This window comes from Argopecten irradians, chromosome 5, assembly GCF_041381155.1.
Source record: "Argopecten irradians isolate NY chromosome 5, Ai_NY, whole genome shotgun sequence".
Taxonomy (NCBI): Eukaryota; Metazoa; Mollusca; class Bivalvia; order Pectinida; family Pectinidae; genus Argopecten; species Argopecten irradians.
Window position 1 is genome coordinate 33,504,186 of NC_091138.1, and position 24,425 is coordinate 33,528,610.

General features: G+C 33.8%; 2 protein-coding genes across 4 annotated transcripts in view; one reads left to right on the plus strand and one right to left on the minus strand.

Annotated features, from left to right (window-relative positions):
• Positions 1-197: 197 nt before the first annotated feature.
• Positions 198-12,470, minus strand: LOC138323602 (mitotic spindle assembly checkpoint protein MAD1-like). Its single transcript, XM_069268318.1, has 17 exons — positions 12,344-12,470; positions 10,836-11,012; positions 10,327-10,484; positions 9,700-9,882; positions 8,120-8,244; positions 7,728-7,809; positions 6,875-7,005; positions 6,259-6,373; positions 5,989-6,047; positions 5,206-5,292; positions 4,628-4,772; positions 3,817-4,014; positions 3,426-3,511; positions 3,136-3,226; positions 2,451-2,673; positions 1,765-1,955; positions 198-1,429 (listed from the first exon to the last, which is right to left on the minus strand). The coding sequence occupies exons 2-17, from the start codon at positions 11,002-11,004 to the stop codon at positions 1,271-1,273; spliced, it is 2,202 nt and encodes a 733-aa protein (XP_069124419.1). The 5' UTR covers positions 11,005-11,012; positions 12,344-12,470; the 3' UTR covers positions 198-1,270.
• Positions 12,471-14,119: 1,649 nt separating this feature from the next.
• Positions 14,120-24,425, plus strand: part of LOC138323603 (uncharacterized protein CG5098-like) — a 31,240-nt gene continuing 20,934 nt past the window's right edge. For 2 of the 3 annotated variants that reach the window (XM_069268319.1, XM_069268320.1), the window contains exons 1-3: positions 14,120-14,325; positions 14,434-14,536; positions 24,075-24,190. In XM_069268319.1, the coding sequence (XP_069124420.1) occupies positions 14,233-14,325; positions 14,434-14,536; positions 24,075-24,190 (312 nt within the window). In that variant the 5' untranslated portion in view covers positions 14,120-14,232. Of the gene's footprint in view, positions 14,326-14,433; positions 14,537-21,066; positions 21,285-24,074; positions 24,191-24,425 lie in introns of those variants that run through there. The other variant, XM_069268322.1, reaches the window with a different exon arrangement.

Sequence of the window (24,425 nt, forward strand, 5' to 3'; positions counted from 1 at the left end):
CAACTGGTTAGACTGTTTGTAAAAGTAATTCCTGATGGACCTGCAGATTTTTATACAGGCATACAAAGACATTGCCAGGGCTCAATATAAAATCACCAATGCTGTCATTAATCCACAAATGATCAAACAACTAGATCTAATATCAACAAAAACAGCACTGGAATTTGATCTTCATTTGAAAGATGACACAGACATAATTTTCATCCATATTTTTACTTTATTAGGTTAATTTCCAAATCATTACTGCTAAAATAATGCATAAAAAATTTACATGTACAATCGGTAACAACCCATTCATGCATATATATATATATATATATATATATATATATATATATATAACAGTTCATTATACACATGTACTTGTTTAAGCTTAGTCTACATTTTAATGGTCTAATACTCAAATCTGTTGATAATATATCAGCTTGTTATATGACACTAAACCCATCACACAATTTGGTTGTATCCTGCCACTAGACATCAAGTTTAAAACTTTACTTTGCTTGCCAGCATGTACCCTTAATTTTTAAATGCATATTTCAAGCAATTGTCCTAAATATCAGAATTCATAGAATATTGTTTAACCACATGGATATACAAACGTCTCAGTCATTGATGTGAATTCCCACATTACACCATTACCAATGTAGCTGACATTGACAAGGTATTTCACTCATTCAGAACACAACAATCATGGAATGAGAATTAGTAGTGCTGATCCGAATAGTTTAAGAGTAACCATGGTAAAAGATTATCTATAACCTTCCAGAGGTAATAGAATTTTTACTTTCAGGAAAAAATATTGGCTTAGATCCCTCCAACACATCATCACTGACATGAGAAATAACAATGGAATAGTACACACAATGACTTTAGTATATCGATAAATGTGGTGTTCCATTCTCCAATTAGATCCTGTACAACCAAGGCAAGAACAGACACATAAGTATCATCCATCACATTGACTCGATTAATTCTCACCTTAGAGACTGTATAAGCAGAGTAGCAACATAGAGATAACCATCCTGTTGACTTGTTTTACCTCGGCAACAATGCATCAAAGTGGCTGATGCTAAATTTTGAGGTCGCCTGTATTTTCACTTTTTATGAAACATACATGAATTTTTGTGACATTGATCATTTAGCTGGTAAACTGGCAGAAGCTGTAGGTAAAATGAGAAAAATCTCCGTCCACCTTGCATAGCATGTCTGATGGAAAACATATATGAAGCATTTGTTTAAAGGTCATCAAGGTCAGGTGAGGTGAAGGTCAGCCAATCATCATCGTCTGTCTACTGAACAGGTTGAGTGTGATACTACTAAGGAAGGCTGGTATGCTGTCCTGTTTAGCCAGGTAGAGCTCTATAGCTTCCTCTAGTGTGTTGGAGAAGTCTGTACCCAGCATCTGTACTTCACCATTAGAGCTTTGCTGAAATGATATCAAACATTCGCAATTTATCATGCAATAAAAACATAAATTATCAATAATTAATCCATTTCCTTTTACTTTTAACAAATTTTTTTGAACAAATAGTACAAATAGCTATAACAGCAATCCAAACATATAGGTCTTCTCTGTGACTATCTGAATATGATATACATATATTTAAAACTGAAACTTTACATTTCATATCCCTTCAACCTCAATAATTTTATTTCAAACAATTGTCATTTTAGCCATTTACTCCATTTATTTACTTAATTACAGACTGATGAACATCTAATTTGACCATAGAATTTAATGATAGAATTTGATAAATTTACCTGGAACAGGAAGAAGTCCTCCGGTGATTCGGCATACATACTCGTCAGTTTGTACTGATTGGACGCCAAAATGTCAATCTTATATCCTGTCAACTGGTAACACACTTCACGGAACTCCTGACTCGTCTTTTTAAACACTTCCATCAGTCTCTTATTCTTTGTCTCTTCTTTTGACAACTGTTCCTTTAAACCTGTAGAAGATCAAATATAAAGATCATACAGAGAACATAGACTAACATAACAAGACCTTCAAGAATAAGGTTCCACTATAACACAATTTTTTGCATAATCTTCCTCATTTCAAAATGTACACTATCCAAATTTAAACTTAAATTTTATGATTTGGTAATTAAACTTCTTGCCATCACCAGCACAAATGTTGTTTAATTTTGTCTACTCCATGATAGGGACATAGGTAACAACATGTAAGGCTTGACGCCTCTATAAAACTAGATGTATGCTGGGGAAAATAAACTATTCTTAGTTTAAAATGGCAAAAGACTTAAAAAGCTTTTGCAAAATAACCATGCCAACTACATATGTATATGCTCCCCCACTCCCGTTTTGGAGCAAAACAATCTATATCTCCTGTAAATTCTTTAATATTAGTTTGATTGCTAAAAAGACTTGGAAAATCAGAACACATTCTACAGGTTTTTCCAACAGATCAAATTGCTGATACATACCATCGATCTCTTTACTTGAACATGGTTCCTCCATTTTCTGTTGTACTTGTAAAGTAAGATCATCCACCTTTCCTTCAGATTCCTCGAGTAACTTCAAACGATGTTTTAATTTCTCATTTTCTTCCTGCAGCTCTGCAATGATTTCCTTCTTCTTTGCTTGTGCCATAGCCACAGGGTTCATACTGAAGTGTAGCACCTTTGTATTGGACGGATCATAGTCCCCCTGTCAGGAAGTACACTTTAAAATTAATATAATCACAGAAACCATAGCATAGCTTCAATATTGTTTCTTAATTAAAGTTAACTACTTAACTTATAAACTTTCATAAGAAGGTATGGCAGTGCACAAAGAGAATTCCTTAACTAAAGATTTTTTCCAAATATTTGAAATGCTTTCCTATTTGAGAAATTTCAGTAAATGTTAAGAAACATTTATGAATATGGCGCCAAATGTCATAAGTTTGTGTAATGTGTAATGCAGTACAAAAAAGGATTTGTAATACATGTACATGTACTAAGTCCCCAGCCATCAAACAAAAACAATTTATTACAAATGATTCTCAATATACATTTGTGTGTATGGATTGTTGATCGAAATTCAGTTTTATAATTTGCAAGTATGATTAATTACACTGTTTGTACTTTATCTTATGATAAATTACCGTGCACCAGTGAATTTGTTTACCTGAAGGTGCCTCTGTTCTATTCTGGATTCCAAGATGAATTTTTCCTCCTCTGTCTTCTCCAGTTGTTTTTCTAATTTTTCTATTCTTTCTCTGAAAAGAAAAATTCCAAAAGTGTTAATCATTATAATTTTGCAGTGATTTAAATTTAGAGTCATAAAAATTTTATCAATCATACCCGCGATTGAAAATTCTGTTATATTTGCGATAATTAGTTTTAGCATTTGTATCACCTGCAGAATATGGGAAAAGTTGTCGCAGATATGCCTTTTGAAATACACTTAAAGCTTACCTGAGTTGTAATATGATCTTCTGGTCTGTATTGTCTACCTGGGACCGTGGTACCACTCCATTGCTATTAGCAGAAGAGGAAGGTTCCTACAGTAGAAAGTATAGCATGTTACCTTAGAGCAGTCATCAATGTACTGTAACATGGAAATGGAGACATTTTATAGCGGTGTTATCATTGTGGCAAATTACCTTCAAATTTTTAGCATCAAATTTCCATGTATACATAAATATTCAAGTTTTCAAAAAAATATTCCAAGATCAAACTATTATGTATGTGGCTCCAGTAGAACCCAACAGTCAACATTTTACAGATCCAGATCAATTTTAGGTTTTAAACTTAAATCTTTAATTTAATTAGTTACCAAGGTAACCTGTCTAGTATTGTAGTATACCTTGTGACAGCCTTGCATTTTATAATCGGTGAGCTCCTGAGTCAGCTTAGTAATGTTAGCCTCGAGCATTTCGATCTGCTTCCTGTAGCCATCGATCACTCCCTCCTGGTGCTGGATACGACTTGTGGTCAGCGACCCAACATTACTGGTCAGCTCACTCTCGTAGGAATCTATGATCTGTTTGTACCCATCTCTTTCCTGGAAAAAAAATATTAACCTGTTGAAATTTGCAATTCAAATCTGCCCACAGAAAGTATCAAATATAGTGAAAGGATAGCAAATGAAGATAAACACTGACCCATGGTCAGCACCTGGCCACTACCCTACGGGTTTCTGAATCACAACCCAGTGCCAAACTTGATATGTCTTCTTCTACTTCTAGAATATAACTTCTGATCACTAAATTTGGGTTTAGGACTTGTTTCAAGAATTTCATTTGCTGATGATTAAACTTTTGGCAACTAGATCTCATGTTATTTGATGCCAAATTTTCTGTATTTGCACATTACAGAGTTATCTGCACTTGTGGGTAGGTATTGATTGTGATGTCATGTGTTTGCGAGCATAATGTCAAATATTCAGAGAAAACTATGTGAATTTTTATCATAAAACAATGTCATCACAATCAATACCTACCCATAAGGGAGATAACTCTGTAATATGCAAAGACAGAATACTAGATGTTCTCAAAAAAGAAAACTGAAGCAACTAGAAATCTAACTTTCTTTTCAAGAAAAATGCTTTCTCAAGAAATAAAGTCTTTTACATGTGCTTTGAATGTTTTTTTTACAAAGCTTGCTATAAGATGTACCTTTGAGAAAAGGAGAAGTTTGCGCTGGAAGCGTTTTAATTGCTCCATGAGATGTTGTGATTTGACCTTGTCCTGATCGTGTTGTTTCTGTAACATTTCGTACTTATACTGTAGACAGCGGCCATTCTCCTCCTCCAGGTGGCAACTACAACACAAGATATTCTACCTATAGTCACTCTGAATCGCACAAGGATAAGATTTCACAGGTCAACCCGATTGGCCATCACCTTGAAACCATTTGGATAGGATAGGATACAGAAGAATGTTATCAAGCTAACAGAATGTACACAAATATGAATGACTATGAAAACGTTTTGAGAAAAATCAGGAATAAAAATTGGTATGGTTCTTTTTTAATTTCAATATCGTTTAAACAGCATTGAGACCAAATGGGTCAAATACCTAGGGGCTTTAACTGCCACCGTATGCTAATACAATCATTGCCTGTGTAAAATTTGGATAGACAATTTTTGTATCATCCATAGAACTGATACATTTGGTTCTCGAATTGAGCACCCATGAACGCGATGAGTTGATGTAACATATGACTATATTTAACAAGTTCCTTCTATTTGTACCTGCTCTGCAGCTCGCCCTGTTTCTCCAGAAGGATAGCATTCATTTCCTGTAGATGTGCAATCCTCTGGCTCATCTGGGCAGGGTTTCTGTCAATAAAACAGACATGTCTCATTACTTTATAAACCAGTAGATCCTAAATAATCTGGACACTTGTATCTCTAGTCCAAACAATCCGGATAGCAAATATTCCAGACTGCCTAATTCCGTCAATTAAGTCAATAATCAAACCAGTTCCCTGATATTTTTGTCCAGATTGTGAGTTTTCCAGACCATCAGTGTCCAGATTATCGTAGGTGGTCCATTGTGGTACTGGTATTCCCTTTTTTCACATTCTATTGATAATATACATAAAATGTATACCTTGAAATGATAAGTACATTAATAAATGCTATTTTCTATATTAGGTCATGTATGCTCAAGCATTCCATTTGAATATTGATACCTCCTTGGGACTCTGAGTATAGACCAATAACTAACATTGAAAGCAACTATTAACAAAAATGATCTATTTTTGATCTCTGGTACCCTGCAGCCTGCAGACCATTTTATGAAAATACTTAAATTTATTTTTTTTTGGAATACTGTAATACTTTTTGTCATTATTTTGTCAGAAAGAAAACAATGTGAAGCCAGCCAAAGAAGTTGATATAGTACAGATGCTCCATAAGAACTGTATGCTTGGAAAACTGAGTACAATATATATTAATATCACACAATTAAAACATCTACAAACCAGAAGACTAAATCTATGAGTACATCAACTGAAATATGAAGAAGCTTACTGTATCTTTACTCCATCACTATCCACAGACTCCCACTTCTCCAAACGATATTTCAGCTCCTGAAAATATTTCATTCAATAATTAAAACTTTATTAAATAAAATTGCTCTATCAAAGCAAAAAATGGACATTCTATAATATTTTGAATACCCACACTAATTACAACAAAGCTATAGAATAACATTTAAATTATTTTTACCATTTTCTCAAATTCGGTTTGCTAAAAACTACAACAGTTTTTCCCTTTAAATAAAAACATTCTGGTACCTACCGTATTTTCAACTTCAATTTTGGCAAATTCTTCTGATCGCTGTTCCAGCCTCTCTAACTTCTTCTTCATACTCTCTGTTTGCTCTTTCAGCAATAGATTGTTTTCATTAGTTCCCCTGATGAATGATGTAAAAAAAGAATGCATTTGATGGAAATCTGATTTAAATACCTGGTACAGATCTACTTTTACTTATACATGTACTGCTAAATTGATGATTGGAGTCCAATATTTCTCAATCTCACAAGGAGTCTCCCATTAAGGGGAATGCTTAAGTGATCTTTGGATCCACCAATCAAATCACTACTTCCTGAGCTATTTCATGCAGTGTTTAAGAAGAATGAGAGGATTAGTATCATATAGAAAGGATACATTTCTGATTTCCTTCAATTCTAGCATCTAATGCATTATCACAAATGCAAGCAGACAATATCTTTGCCCTGATGGCCGCCTGCCTAAAAGGCCAAAACATGTTGTCAACCAGCTGTATCAGAAGAAACCAGAATAAGCTATTGTAACCTGGCTCGGGAGTTATTTGTCTTCTTATTTTGATGCAGACATGTATGTTTATACATGTATACATATATCTTTGTCTTCATCTTTTACATGAACAACTAACCTGAGGTACTCATTCTCCTCGCGGAGTTTCCTGACTTCCTTTTCCAGGGCTGGGAGTGAGGTAATCTGACTCTTCATGGCCTGTGTCATGATTGCATCTTCCGACATTCTGTTCACTTTCTGTTCCAGCATCTTATTGTGTCATATATACATTGCATTATTATTAAATGATGTAACACCAGAAATTATGTCTGTGAGACAGACTGATGTAATGCTTCAACCTCGGGATCAACAATGGATGAGACTGACGTGGGTAATACTTTCCAATGAAGGAGTAGAGGAATGTTCATGAAACTGGGCCTGAACAAAATCATTGACCTATGATCAGTAGCTGGCAACTGTGCCACTTAGGTTTTTTTAACCCTTAGATAATAGTTTGTGGTACATATAATGTACCGGATTTGCCGTAATTAGCATCCAGGGCGCTTAAATAATTGTAACAAAGGGGGGCGCTTATTAATAAACTAAAATGTAAGTTACAGTAAACATGCATATTGCTTTTCTCCTTTGAGATACATTATTATGTCATAATTCAAATGCATTACTATGTTGTGATTCTCATGTAAAAGACTCACATGTAATATGGGGTATAATGCTGATGTTAGAAGCATCACATTTTGTAAAACATTATTAAATCCATGGAATTGGGGCGTTTATACAAATTCAACTCTTCTCCAGAAAATGAAAGGGGTGCTTAGAGGGGGAGGGGCGTTAATTACGGTGAATACGGTATGTCAAAACACTAAAACCAGATGGCTACTACAGTCCCCTACAAATGACACGGTATATTACATGGGGAATTATATTATGATGGATTTAATCATTAAAATTTGATACTTGTGATAAACTCTCACCTTGATTTTGTTTTCAGCTTGTTGTGCAGCATGTCTACATTCCTGTAACTCATTCACTTCCAATGACAAGTCTGCTGCCCTCCTTCAATATTTAAAGAAATATTTTAAAAAAGAAAAAGAAATATCAGTTAATGTATAAATAATAGTTTCATTTTTCAAAATAAAGATTGCAATCAAATTGATAAGTAAATTATCTAATGTAAATATTATTTTCATCATTGTTTATCAACAGTATCCAGTGGTCTGTTCCCATATTTTTCTTCTTGTTGTAGAAATGACATTTGTCTCAATTAAAATCTAGCAATTCTTCCTTTTCTAAATGTAAAAGACAATTTAACAATCATGCTTTACAAATGTATTACATAAACTTCCCTATCAGTCTTGGTACTTACTTCATCTGTACTTTTAAATGTTCATTTGTTTCCTCTGCTTCTGCTTTTGCTTGCTGCATTTCTGTCTGGCACTTCACCAATTCATTTTGCATTTCAAACATTTTAGTTTTCGATGAATCTCTTAACTGAAAATTAAGACTTTCTTATAGATTGTTATCTTGAATTTTAGTTATGTTAGAGGAACAATTGCAATTTCACATAAAGAATAAAGAAGAATAAAGAAGTTTTATTATTTCACCCATTCTAATTTCAATGCATAACATTTATCATCCATACTGGACAAATACAATCTGATTAAAATACAGATCCTTATTATCACTAATTTTAATTGATGTTGCAAAGTGTAGAAAATGCATTGGATCGGAACATGACCCCTTATGAAATGTTGTCAGAACCTCTATTGAACGGCGTTGGTATAAGTATCTGTATTTTATTCAGATTGATGACAAATATAGCCAAGATCAACAATTTATGTAACTTTCCTTATAATTCAAAGCAGTATTTCTACTTTCAGTCTTTTACCCTTCACATTGCATTATTGGTGCCTAAATATTGACAGCATTCAGGAGAAATGTTCAATATTTCAGTTTTTTAAGTAAGATGAGCATCATGAATGATTTTGTATTAAAGAGAAAATATGTTTTGAAGATAATAATGAATTTCTTAAAGTGAACAGTCGGGCAAGGATGGCTAAAGTCGGTAAAAATGGTGTAAATGTATCCAGTATAATTTCTTATGAAATGGAAAAATAAAATCTCTCGTCAAAATCTGTCTGCGTATGAAGAAATTAATTTAAAGTATGGAAATTCTAAAACGTCCTCCCGGCTCACTATGTCCGTGGTTACATTTCCACGCAGCCTCGCTTTCAATGCTTTCAACTTTTCTTTACTTTAATGGTCAGAACTGGGAAACTAAGCAGAACTTGGCCGTCGTATTAATATGTGAGAACTTTTGGAAGGCCAATGAACGCAGTTAGACTGGTTTTCTTTGCCCGACTTTTCACTTTAAGGCAAATTATTTGGCATGTAACAATGTGAAAATGGTGTCATCTTTAGAGCTACAATAGGCGCATATTACTGCTAATGGAGCAAAGTAATGGTTATGTAAACCATATTTAAAATGTTTGTAAGCATTTTATCATACTTGTTTTATATCTCTTACCTATTAGGCAATAAAACTGAACCTTATGAAATATTGAATTCTCAGCGAGACATTATTTCTTACTTACATATACATATGAAGGTCTTTCTGAACGGAATTTATACAGCAAATCTACAAATTGCGATTTTCACATCTTCTGAGAGGGAAAGTAGATATTAAGAATGGTAGTTATGTTTGTTCTTGACAAAAACAATATATCAATGCATGTGCACGCATAATATAATTTGGAAACCTACAAAAAAGTATCAAAAATTGTGCCTGAGTGATTTTCTGAGGCACTGCTCCACTACCACACATAGGCACCATTTCGTACCTGGTTGAAAGGTATAGTAGGCTGGGTACGTATATTCGTTCTATGTTTATTGAAATGCAAATTTGCTGTTAAATAGTCTGTGACTGTGGTAAAGATCTTGACTTACTTGTTGTAGTATCTGCTGCATTTGTAATTTCTCTTTCTGCTGCACAGACAACTTGGCCTCAAAATTTGCCTTTTCTTCTTTCAGTTCTCCCCGACACGAAATTAGTTCCTCATGAAGGTGTTTCTCCTTGTCGGCCATGTATTTAAGCTTGGCTTTCAGTTCCTTTATCCTTTCCTCTTCTCGCTACAGAATAAGAAATGATTAACTAGAAATGTCTTAGGATATACTGCCTATACCCTCTGAGCAGGAATAGACAATACAGGATGTAATGTGACAAGACAGGGATAAGTAAAACTATATGCCACACTATTTCAAAGTTTTTGCAAATGACCATTTTTTTTGGATGAGAATTACATTTCATTACTTTTCACTACCTTTGAACTATCAATTAAACCAATATGCAGATCAAGAACTCCAGAATCAACATTGGATAACAAAAGTATAAAGTTGAATGAATGACTAGATAGCAAATATGGGCAATATTCTTTTTTTTATTTCATTTTATAGAACAGAACTTCAATAATAAAACCTAGTAATTCCATAGTTTTATTCACCTAAAATGTTTAAGTCAAGTAAAGGGAAACAGAGATTGTAAAATAAACTTACAGAAAACTATGCATGGCTTACCTCCCTTTCACCTTTCAAATTTCCAATGTTTAAATCCATTTCAATTTTGGCTCGTTTATTAGATGTTCTTATCTCTTCAACCTCTGATTGAAGTTGCAAAATTTTGCTTTTAGCTGCAGTCATTTCAGCATCTTTTAATCTCCCCTCTTTTTCTCGATCTAGGAAATGAAATCAAAACACAGAATGCAATACAAAGTAAATATTAAAGCAGTCTGAATGACTTACAGTTGAATTCAATAATTACATGTATTGGACGGTAAAACTTTCCTACAGGGTCACAATTAAATCATTTTCCATAATTAAAATTTTGTGATCTGCCTATAAGACTTAATAACAGTACATCTAAAAACCCATTATTTATTTTTTTATATACAAAATTGTTCACAACCTCAATAATATTCTAAGTGACGAAAATATAAATCAAAATAATAATCCCTCTGAAAACTAACACATATTTAGTATTCAAGTTTCAACAACTCTATGTTCATTGTCAAAGACAAACCACATACCCAGTAGGTTTTTGATAGAAACGGCAGATTGTACAGACTGATCAAGGGACACATCTGTGGAACGGTCCAGGTCAAATCGCGGAACACCTCGACGGCTATTATTAGACACAAAGCTGTCAAAGTCCCTCTTCATGCGAATGACTGCCGTATTATCTTCTGGGGTCAACATTTTGTAATCTGAAATTGAAAATTGAATCAAACATTGTACAAAGTGAATTTCACCAGATACAATGTACATGTATATATATCGAGATACGCAAAAGAAAGACCTTCACTTTATAAAGCTTTTCCCTTGGCTAACTACTTTAAAGTTTGCGGACTTAGTAAAGTTTAACATGTTATTTTTGCATAATCATTATTAAAGTTAAATCATAATATAATCATATCATAGTCTGATATGATCATATCATAGTCTGATATGATTTTGATATATGATTTGTTTTTCCAATTGACTTGTTTTAATATGGTTTTTGAAAGTATTATCAAAATAAGCAATTTTACCTGGTTTTCAAACCTGAATTTTACTTCCTTTCATGAATATATCAATCAAACATTGTTTTTAATTTATGATTTCACATATATTTTATTTTCATTTCACATATTTTATTTTCATGTCCGTTTAATCCAAAGGTCTAATCTTTATAATTCTAGCCCCCTGAGCACTCATGATCATTGCGTCAAATATGATACTTAGGCATAATATGAAAGACATCGTCCACTTGTAAACTGTTAAATAGATAATCACTTTTAAATATGAAAGACATCGTCCACTTGTAAACTGTTAAATAGATAATCACTTTTAAAACTGGTTTACTTCGGCAGGGGTTTCATTCAGGAAAGGCAGTGCAATTGCCATTTATGCTATCTGATGTAATTTAACAACAAATCAGCCTGTACCACAGCTAGTTTTAACCAGCAAAAAGTACCAGGTATCGCCATCAAATTGAAACCCCTGCTTCAGATATCAGACATTTGTTGCCTTGATGATAAATTTATAACTTTGGCTGAAGTTAGATATGATAGATAGATGATCATAAATCACTCTGTTTGGTTAAAATGAACAGTAAATCAAACATTATTTTTTTCATTCTTTATATGAAATATTATCAATATGATACGTTCATGTTATGTTCCACTATGGAAAAGGTTGGAACATTAAAAGCTACTGGGACCCAACCAGTATTCGTGATGGAACAATAGTCGTGATTGTGTGCATATTCTACAGTTCTACTGTGCGTCCAGATTTCCGAATATCTGGAGCTGTGACGAATATTTCATGATGGTGTTGTTTTGTTTATGTGGAAATAATATGCAAACAATCAAATTGTTCCCAAATCATGACTTCTGTTCCTTCATGACTACTGGTCGGGTCCCAGTGCACGTGCTGAACTGCTGATAACAAGAATGTTGTTTACAAACAGCCGGTTTGTTTAGACGATATCAGGACATTTAAATCTAAACTTGCGTCAAGAACTCGGCTATCAACATATATATCAAACAGATTTTACCCTTGTTTCTTGCACCAAATTTTCAGAAAAATGTAAAGACTGTCAAAGCTGTAAATCAATGCATTTCTTCATAAAGCGACTTCGGACTTCCATACTTCTTGAAACACGGCGCCATTTTTGTTTTCGAAAATAAGGGAAGTAACTCTATAATAATGATTGTCGGCCTTGACAAAATGATGATCAAAGGATGTGCTAAGTGCCGCACGATATTCATCAACGGTCCGTTTCGAGTTAAATCTATCGAGACGCTGATTGTTGCATAGACCGATAACAATCTAAATTAAGTTTTGAACACCGATAACAATCTAAATTAAGTTTTGAACATTTTTTCTTACCTTTAATTTTTTTGTACAGTCAGAACAAAAATAAATTTTATGAATATTGCAAAATATTCACTCATGTATGCATATTTTTAGTAGCTCATCAGCATCATTTCATTATCAGACAGAATATATATGTGTATTTTCTTATTAATTTTTTAACTTCTACTGTCAAGCCAGAGATCTTGTGATTAAAAATAATTATGTCTTATATAATTAATTATTTATGTTTCGTGTATATCCCCCTGGTGTAAGGAATTATAGGTATGTAAATGACGAGTATAGTTGTAAAAACAATTGTGAAAAAGGCTTGAGAAAATCGTTTGTAAATGAAACAGCATCAAAGTCTATTCAGTCATAAGCACAGGGACCTGGCACGAAATTTTTTATATATATATATACATATATATGGCACGAAATTTTTTAACATATATATATATGTATACTGTTGGTTAAAAATTTTCGTGCCAGGTCCCTGTGGTCATAAGCGGCATACCACAAGGCAGAGTCTTATGTCCTATATATATATTATTATTTTTTTTTTTTTTTTGTCGTGTATATATATGCCAAGTTCAGAATTTCCGCTTTTCACACAGAACACAAAACGTAATAGATATAAAGGAAAATAAAGACTGAGAAACAGCTACAAGAGGATTTAGAAGAACTGCAAGTCTAGTCGAACAAATGGTTACCGAAAAAAACCATAGGAAAAAGTGTACAAGAAAACAGTTCATGTCAGGGGATAATGGTCAGGAAATTAGATAGATCTAGAAATTGTTAACAACGAAAAGAATTAATATTGTTGATGCGAACTTAAACTTTAGAACTCATATTTAAATAGTTGAAAAGAAGTTACTTAGAATTTATTTAGATGAACTTGATTAAACTTTTAAAACTATCTTTCGGTCAGAATTAAAATATGCTTCAGGCGTGCGGACCCCGTTTAAAATTTTAAATCACACATATATATATATATTGATATATTGATCACATGTAGAATATGTAGGAAAGAACTTATAACATATAGGATTTAAAAATTAACATTGAGTGTTTGGAAATACTAAAACAATCGTGTTTTATATGTGACTTTTACATAAATAAATTTGTACTATGTGTTGTGTTCTTCTATGTGTAATAACTCGATGTCTAAATTAAAATAGTCTATTAGGTGTTTTTCAAGCTGGCATTACGTTATCGTTATCATAGAAGTACATTCTTTCATTTTGTGCAAATTACGCATGTAAACGATGTTCTAAAAGCATGTAGAAAACATGTACGAATGCAGAAATGTCGCTTAAACTTATTTAGTCTGCGCATTTCATCGTAAATGTATTCTCGGGAATGTCATTACTATCCTCAGACCATTTTATTTGTTTGTTTGTGAAGGACAAAACTTCGCTCCAAGATACATAGCACGAAAACCGCGGGAGAATTATTCTTGTTGTTGTAAGCGGCCTTTCCGACCACTGTGGATGTCACGTGACCGACTGCCATTATGCTAAGTTTAGAAAATGTCTCACGCGATTTAGGGGGTTTTCTCCCTCTCATGTAATATTTTCCCATCATAAAATGCCCGGCCCTGTTGAAAGATGGTTGGAGACCTTTATGTGTAAACAATATGCCGACACATTTGAAGCATATGGATTTAAAACACTGCAGTCTGTAAGTTGACCCTTTTATCAAGATTAACAAGATGGCGTATTGTGGTAAGATTTGAAAGCACATGTCGTACAAGAACGCAGTTATTCTTATTATTGGTTTGTTTTACAGGTATGTCAGCTACAGCATCCACAACTCCAAGCTATGGGTGTTGCACAGGAACACTGTGAGAAGATACTAGAGAACGTGCATGTATTAAGACAGACTTTATATGGTAAGAATCCAAAAACACGACATCACTATTTACACATTCACTCATGTAATGTTGTCAACAAACACTGTTTTTAAAAATTTCACGAATTATTTGATTACTTAAACAATATATGGAAATAACTTTGATGAATCAATCGTCACTATGTGCAATGTCTTCATTATAATTGTTTAATATTTGATATTAAACAAACATGTTATTTGGTAATCATGTGATCAAATGATCGTTGATGTTGACAAATCTATGATAGTCTACTAAACAAGTACTTCCAATTTAAAAAAGTCAGAAACTTAAATGAATATAACCATATCCTTCTGTTTAGAGGAATACACATTTGCAAATGTACACTGCAGTGATTGCATATAAGATTGATTTAGAAAAGATATATTTGCTACAATTGCCATTTCAAATCCAGGTGATTATAAATGTGTGTTCTGATGAAAGCTGTCATGCATCATGATCAAAGATTGACTAGGGATCATGATGCTGTAGAAGCTGTCACTAACCTAAGCCGGATGACAGTCCTATAGGGTTCTGGAATGTGTGTCCAGGTAGCTAACATGTACAGCTGAATTGGTAGAGCATCTGGCAAGTGTATAGAGGTCCTGGGTTCAAAACTTAGTCTGGCCTTGCTTTATTTTTTCCAGTCCTATAACAGTTTCATAGGTTTGGTTCCAATCTATGCAACCACAGCATATATACTATACATGACCCAGATCTTGACCTTGTTGTTGTAGTACATTTAGTACATACTAAGCATCTCTGGACCATCTGTCCGTCTCTAATGATGTTCTCAAATGCAGAGATGGTGTACAACTCAAGATGTAGCCTGCTCTGAATTTTTTTATCACAAGTCCAAAAGCAGGGCAGTGATTTTACTCCTTATATAACTGGGGTCGGTTAACAACCCCATTCCCAATCAATGCCAAACCCCTCTATTTTTTCCCAATTACAATAAAAAATTACCAAATCTGAAACTGTCTTCTCCCTAAACCTAAAAACAAACTACTCTGAAGCTGTACTGTAGTGATGGTCTTCATCTCTAGATAAATGAACTGTTTAACAATATCTATCACCTATAATACCATGTTCAGAAATGGGTTAATTATTCCCAAAACTATTCTTTTTGCGATTAAAAATTCCCAATTTGTTACCAGGTCATTATAGAATTGGATTCCTGGCTGCCCAAATGAAAAATAGCATTGTATTTTCCAAAATTTGGTCGGTAATTTCCAAAACAATGTGAAGTTAAATTAAAACCCAGAATGATATCGTAAACCTAAGGCATCAGTAAGATCATGCAAAATTTAATATTTAGATATTATTGAAAGAAATGGCTAATCCTGTTTTTATTACCCCACTTTGATATTATTTTAACAAAATCGTGAAGAAAACTTAATTAAAATGATGCTAATGATATTTTCCCATTTGTTTTGCTTAGGGTCCTTTTCCCAAAATAGCTGACATAGATCTGATGACCTTGATATAACAGCATCCCAAATAAATATACTTTTTAAAGATGCTTCACCGCCGACAGAGCATAAATGATATTCATCATTTGAACAATAATTGGTGTTTAATCGTGTAAATGTATGTCTAATTAACACAAAAGATAATATATAGAATAATTTATTTGCCTTTGGTGCATACGCAATTAGTATTTCATTCCAAATAGCATATAGTGCCGCGGAATTTTTTCAGGATACAATTAATTATTTTTCACATTTTTAACTTGAAGTAAAATTAGAAGCTCAAACTTTTCAATGGTGGTAATGGTGAAAAGTAAGTAAGTAATTTTTGTAACTGAAGAAAAATACTTAATTGTCTGCTCCTGTTTTTTGATAGTGAAAAAATACCATATGTCAGCGGTGGAGCATCTTTAAGGATTTATCTGTTGCATAGCACTTTCACAATAAGCACATTGTGGAAAGTATATGTGAAATCTAGTTCAGCAATCAACATTACTGAATTTGCACATTGTGGAAAGTATATGTGAAATCTAGTTCAGCAATGAAAGCATAGTCATTTTAATCCAGAAGTTTTAATAATCGTATAGTTATTTTAAAATATTCAAATTGTTTACGATCACAACTACATCTCCGTCTTAGTAAACACGTGAATCAATCACCGTGAATCGGAAGGACGATCGCCGTTCAGACTTAGTCCTATTAAAATTCACTGCAAACGTTTACATATCAAATTCGTTCAAATACAGAAGAATTTACGTACATTTGTCTCAGCAAAATGAGCAAACGATCGTGATTTAATTTAGAATGCGACATGCACTGATGCAGTTTTTTTGGTAACATTATCACACATTAGGAAATTGGCGCGGGATGAAGCCATACTTTCACATTTCACACCGGTCACGTGTTTGGGAATTTGATCGGTATTGCTATTGATACGTTTGTCATGGCATATTAAAAGAATAAGGGATAAGTAATGGAAAGTTATATCTAGCAAGTACCATGACCTATTTTATACTTATCAATGGAACATATGTTCTTGAGTTATTATAGAAACTTCAGTGATTGGATGTCCAAGTAAAAAATTGCAACCTGTATAGATAGAGGGTAAAGTAATGTCACATGAGGTACTATTTTTGGTACCAAACATTGTACCTGTGTACATGCTTACATATATATTCTCAGTTGAATATTTCAAACATTATCGTTTTTTGTCAGGGCTTTTTTCTAGAGGCTTTTTGGGCCGATTATGGGCCTCATTCCCAATGAAAATTATTTCAAATTTATGCCAAATTCCCTATAAATACAGTTTACTCCTGGAAATTTCCTTCCCAATTGACTTATTACTTCCTCAAAATAAGGTAAAATGGCCCCTTCCCAATTAAGTGGGGAAAAACCTGGTTGTGTGAGATAATTAAAGGAGATTCAATGCAATCATGATATGTGAATGAAGTATTCTTCAATAGTTGAGGAAGGCAACACTAATCAAGGTGTTGCTTTTCTGGCAGTGACGGAAACGATGCTGCGGTGGCATCAACATTTGTTTTAACAGGTTTACTTTCTACGATAAGGTAATCACAATCAATTGAATTGAAACCTGGTTGAGTTTTTATTTGCATCCGTCAGAGCACATGGACAAAAACTGAAAAAAAATATTTTGTCCAATTGTAGTAATATTTTATTAGAAACTCAGAATTATATTGGATTTTGTCAATTTGTGTTAAATCAATTCCAATAGTACTGGTACTTCGTCAAGATAGTGGTTCTTTGCATCCATATCAGAACACAATAGACAAAACAAAAATTGAGGAAAATACTTTACCTAGTTCTTGTACTTTTTGGGGGGAAAACCTTAATTTTGATGGATTTCTATTTTTTGTCAAAGTTCATTTAAATATTTCCGATCTTACCAAGACTTTGCCATGTCTTTACTACTATATATCATTACAGACTTTATTCAACCCAATATAAGGGGGAGCAGATCAATTGAACCAGATTTAGATTAGACCTTTATAAGAATTACTGCACAAAGTAAACCATGAATCAATTTGCAAAAGACATCAAATAAAGAAACATACATGGTTTTCATATTTTCAGTCTGCATTTAATTTGAGGTAAGTCAAATTGTTGATGGGGGACGCTTATAGGGATTGGGATGCCTATTGGGTCAAATAATTTTGGCCCTAAATGACCTTAGTTGTCGATGGGCCATAAAACTCAAACAAACGGTACATGGAACCAATCTTATAGAGAAATACTTTTTCTGCTTGTCTTTTGTCAAATGGATTTTAACATGCAAAGCTAAATAGGTACGACCAATTTTATAATTTGGATAATTTTTCAATTGGTAATATTTAAACGCAAGATGGATAACAAGCTGACATAACATAGAAAAGCTAAACAGCTTGTCTTAGTTGTCCACCTCATTCATGAATTGTTCTCCTGTGTGTATCATGTGCAACAGGAAGTTCAAAAGAAAGTGATGTAGTCTTCTTCATTTAGACAGAAGTTCAAGTACACATGTCCATCTTGTAAAACATTCATGGATTAATAGAATCTTATAATTACATGGGTCTGTCAAGTGGACAGCTACATGGATATCTCAACCCGAGTGAAAGATTTTGGCTTGTCAACCCGAGGCTTGCCGGCCAAAATCTCCACGAAGTTACGCCGCATATATTGATGATGTCACGTTATATATATATATTATTGTCTAGCACATGTGAGCTGTCTTACATCCCCTGTGTAAGATAGAGTTATCTTTTCCCTAGCAACCATGGGATATCCCTGTGCAGTATGGAAGAATTATTGAATCTTTCATTCCCTTTAGGGTGAGACAGGAAAACCTCAACCCAATGGGAAGTTTCTTAAGTTGTCAAACACACTTTGCTTTAATTGCTGTCAAAGCTGTAACATGTTACGGGTATTCAAGATTGCTTGCATCCTTTGGTTTTACATATACCTCTCAATTTTTCTAAAGAGTGGTATCCCTGAAAGAGAACAAAATGATGGAGCATGCTTGTCAATTTTGTTGTTTAGGAACAAATACCGGCATGTAATAAAGCTAAGGCTCCCTTATATGTTTTTGCCGTAAAACTTCATTATATTTCATACAACTTTTGTGGTAGACAGTGACGACTTCTGTCGTTGCAGGCACTGATGAAATAATATTTCACATTTATTTTAATGTTTTGCAATATCTTTACAGGTGTTATGAATATTTACTAATACTGTGATACCTGATAACTATGATAAAGATTCCTATGTAACAGATATGTTATCATTTTTAAGTGTTTAGTTGTGTTTTCTTGTTGGCATTTCCCACCTGGCACAAAACAAAAGTAGCAATCAAAATTTTTTGTGTATGCATTTGTAAACAAATAGCTTGAAATACCAATAAATATGGTCTCCAACAACTGCGCCCTTCTAAGCCAATAACCTGTGTATGTTGCCCTTATTAGGGAATATTGTATGAGTATTCAATAGTCCTTGAAATGTAGATTTTGGTGATATTTTAAATCATAGAGACATAGTCACATATAAACAATTTACCAGACGGTTTCCTAGTATTTTGAAAGGTACCCAGGTACACATTTTCAGACCAATTTTGCTTCCCCAACCAAACCCGTGCCCGTGCTTCATTTTTGCAGGAATCAAATATGGGGTCGATCCAGTAGTTCATTGTATTGAAATTTCATCATTAAAGCTGGGGATTTATCCATAAAGATAAAATGTAAAAGATATTCATAAGAGACCAATGCATTTCTTATAGGGGAGATAACTCTGAATATGATTCAGACTTACCATATTCCACCCAATAAGCTCCCAGGGTGTTTGTATTGAGTCAATGGGGTGCTTAATGGAACCAAATTCAGACTTTTGACGAAATAATTATGCACAGTAAGACTAAAATTAATTTTCAATGGATATGAAATGAAGAAATTCATATTTTATGTCTACATTAAGTCTCATAAAGGATGGCACTTATGGTGGGGGTGCTTATGGATTGAATATGCTAGGGTTGTATGTAACAGGTTAATTAACACAACACTAATTGGAGCCACTTAACATTCATCTACACATTTTGTCCTACAAATGTAGTATTATGTACCCCATGTATTTCCTGTAAATGTTTGCTGCTCCTGACAGGTATCATGAGGTATATATGTAAGACCCACTAGTGTATTTTGCATCACCTGTTGATCTGAAGCTCATGTTTACTGTTACGTTGTTATCTATGCCACTTCTGGTGTTTTAAGTGCCTCCAACATATTGTACTTGACGATCCCCCAATTCCATTTTCTCCCCTCCCTTTCCCCTCCGTATCTCCTCCCCTTCCCTCTACCCCCATTTCCTATCCTCTCTCCCCTTCCCTCTACCCCTTATCCCCTCCCCTTCCCTCTACTCCCATTTCCCATCCCCCTGTCCCCCATCCCCTTACCTTTACACCCCCTCCCTTTCCCCCTATCCCCCCTCCTTCACTTCCTATCACTATCTTTACATGTATAAGGCTTACTCCTGCACACTTTATTCCTAACAAACAGGTGAACTAGTTCACATGGACATGAAACCAGACAGACAGACAAGTGTTTTCACTTCCTCAATAGCATTTTGTTCTTATTTGATTGGAATTCTCATCATTTTGTCTTCATGCGGCATTAGTACATTACACCCCTCTTTTCCTGACCCCAATCTCGTCCTGATCTTGTTTGTGTTAATTCAATTTTAAGTGAAAAGTCTGTCTAGAAGAAATGCTTGCACTTGCAAGTTTGTATTATGATGTGCATTCAGAGAACTGTCGATATTTGAGACTTGCAGGGCATCCTGGCTTGCAGATTCAACAGCTCTGTAGTTAGAATTAGTATCTGTGTCAAGTCTATTGATTAGGTTATTTTACATTGAACAAGATTTGTTTGGTATTAACCATTTGAGCGCTGGTGTGTGGTGTACGACCCAACTCGTCATTCCTGTCTCTATATAGCTGGGTCTCTCTCCCTACGCCTGACTAGTGCTACACACATTGATTGAAACCTATCCAATAGGAGCTGCCAGACTTATGAGGGGAAAACACAGGAAAGAGATATATAGAAAGGAAGGGTTTGGAGAAAGGCCAACAAGCTTGATGGCCGAACCCTAGGGATATAGGACTCTGTAAATACTAGTAAACTACACAAGGAAGGCTGCTGTATAGCAGTGGTGAGGAGATCACAAACTGGTTTACAATACACTATACAGGTTGTATGTGCTTGGCTAGACAACCTGCCCTAACCACCTGTGTGCCTATGGTAATTGGTGTAATGTAGCAGTAGTAGGACAGATGTACACATACCAGTAGCTAGATCTCTAGCCTTTCACTTACAGAGATTGTTTACTCAGATATACCAGGCAGTGGAATAGAGAATATATATAGTATACTTATCTGATCATTTTATACAGTTTTCTTAATGAAAATCTTGAAATCTGGTAAGAATCTATGGAATGTCATGATAAGTGCTGCTGAAATTCATACACACTCGTGTTGCAAAAACTGAAAACTAAGATATATACAACTCATGTATACATAGTTCATGAAATAAGCCCTATTCTTCTCTTTGGATGTATGTTAATAGAAAACTCCATGCTAATTAATATTGCATACTTAACTTCTTAGAAAAACATGAATTCTTTCATGAAGTTTTTTGCATATCATTAATATCAAAACAGGACCTTTAATTGTCCAAATCTGATATAATTGAAAACAAAAATACATGGACAGCCTGTGAAACATGCACACTACTATATATATTGACTACTCTACAAGACTTGACTAGGCCACAATGAGAAGTTTACCTGGTATTGTTTGTAGCATTCCTATACATGTTATATATAAATAGGTACTGTATAACATATTAAAGATGCTCCACCGCCGACAGAGCATAAATGATATTCATCACTTGAACAGTAATTGGTGTTTAATCGTGTATATATATGTATAATTAACACAAAAAAATGCAATTAAATAATTTAATTTGCCTTTGGTACATACGCAATCAGTATTTCATTCCATATAGGATATAGTGACATGGAATTTTTTCGGGATGCAATTTATTATTTTTTTATATTTTTAACTTAAAGTAAAATTAGAAAACTTTTCAATGGTGGTAATGATGTTAAAGTAAGTAACTTTTTTAACTAAAGAAAAATACTAAATCGACTGCTCATATTTTTGATAGTGAAAAATAACGTTTGTCAGCGGAGGAGCATCTTTAACATGAAACTTCTGTAATATAGAAAAGTTTGTTGTGTTCATGATGACATGATAGACTGATAGCTATGGGACCATGAATATAAAAAATAGCTATGGGACCATGAATATAAAAAATAGCTATGGGACCATGAATATAAAAAATAGCTATGGGACCATGAATATAAAAAATATATGTAACCATTGTTACAATTGAAGACTACCCACAAATATTTATATCTTCCAAATAAACCCATGAATATTTCATGTTAAAAGTAAGATAAACAGTTACAGGTATCTTTTTACATTTAACTTCATTTATTTGTGGATTTGTGGTTTACATTTTATATATGTATGTGTACAGAGGTCAGTGACCCAGTAATATATTGATATACACACTGCCAGCTCCGTGTAACTTAACATAACGCTGACCACACAATGGACTATTGTGTACAGACAATCAAAGCTTTCATATTAACCATACATTCACTTTTCTGAATTCATTTAATTCTAGCTATAGGTTTGTATTTTCAAGCAATTGTGTAAATGAGCTTTAAAATTTTGTTTTGAAAAAATGAAATAAAGATGGAGTCCTTCTAATAATACAACTCTTTAAAAAGACTGATTATAGATTGCAGTATATAATTCAATTTTCAGTTCTTTTTATTAGAAATTTTATTCTGCCCATACCTCAAACACCATGGTGTATTTTGTAATGTCAGCTAACATAGATGTATTATTCATTGTATTTATGAAATGTGGTGGCTAATTAGTGGTTAATGTGTTCCAACATATTACCACTAACCCTCCACCTCTGGGTTTTGAGGGGGACAGTCTCCAGGTACTGACTGCAGGTCAGTGTTTTTCACCAGATACTCCAGTTTTCATCTGCTTCCTTAACCTTACAATATAAATTAAATGACCCTGGCTGTTGATAGGACATAAAACAAACAAACTGGACACAGACCACCTATAAAATCTTCCTCAGAATTGATTAATTTATCAGTACTTTTTCCTGGTACACACACGTCAACAGGTAATCTACCGTGATTGGAGTTGTTTACTGTCACATTCATGTCCTAGACTGCCGTTTTAGTCCAAGGTCGAAAGTTCACTACTGATTATGTGTGGAAACACTCCATTAAAATCTTCAGGGTCACTGTCATCTGATCATGAGGAGTCATTGTAGTTCATAGTTATACAATAGTACATTGATGAGTACATGTTAATGGGAATTAAGACATCAATCTGTGTTATTGGTATTTTCCTTTTCAACAGTATTTTGGTTTTTGAAATTAAAAATTACATGTGCGTGTATTGAAAATATGAAGTTTTCATTCACTCTGAGAAAAAAAATCAAATTCATGTGAACGCTGCATAAAAAGTTGATCAAATATATCATAGGTGTTGCCCTGTAATACACTAATCTATATGGAAGGAACTTGTATAGAATTAAATGTCTTTAAGTGATAACGAGATATATATACATACCAAGCTTTTGTGAACAGAGTTGGATAAGTGTAACTTCATTGAAATATAAAAAGCACAATTTAGATCTAATATGAGATGTGTTATTCAGAGGGCAGATTGATTTATGAATTTGATAACTTGATTGTCCTTCACCAGCACAGCTGTGTTTAACTCCTTGTTTTGAATGTGAAAAGGTATATCATTCTGCAGCCTGACAATATTTACATATACATATATATATACTGGATTCTGTGCGACTTGTTGCACACTTTCACTAATATAAAAAAAAAACAAGATGCATACAACAATAGATCTACCTTTGTTGCCCTACATAGTTAAAGACTGAAAAACATTATGTAATCCATTGTTTACTTCCTTTCAGGGCAACTGAATCAGAACCACTATCATGAAGAGATGTATCCCCCTGGGGGTGGAGGTCGCATGCCTGGGGGTGGGGCTGGCCCCACGGGATACCAGGGTCAGAGCTCACAGCCTATGGTATGTATATTGATTTGAAAATGATTAAAGCAAAGTAATAAACTTGAGTCAATCCTAAATTTTTCCTTTACCATATAACAGAATTTTTTGTTATGAAGAAATTATCGTTGTTTCTAAGAAACCATATTTTTAATGAAGATCAAACAATTTCTGTAATACATAACTGCAAATAGTATTACTATGGTAACCACAACTATTTCTGCCCATGATATAATTATGAAGCTCAAAACCACAA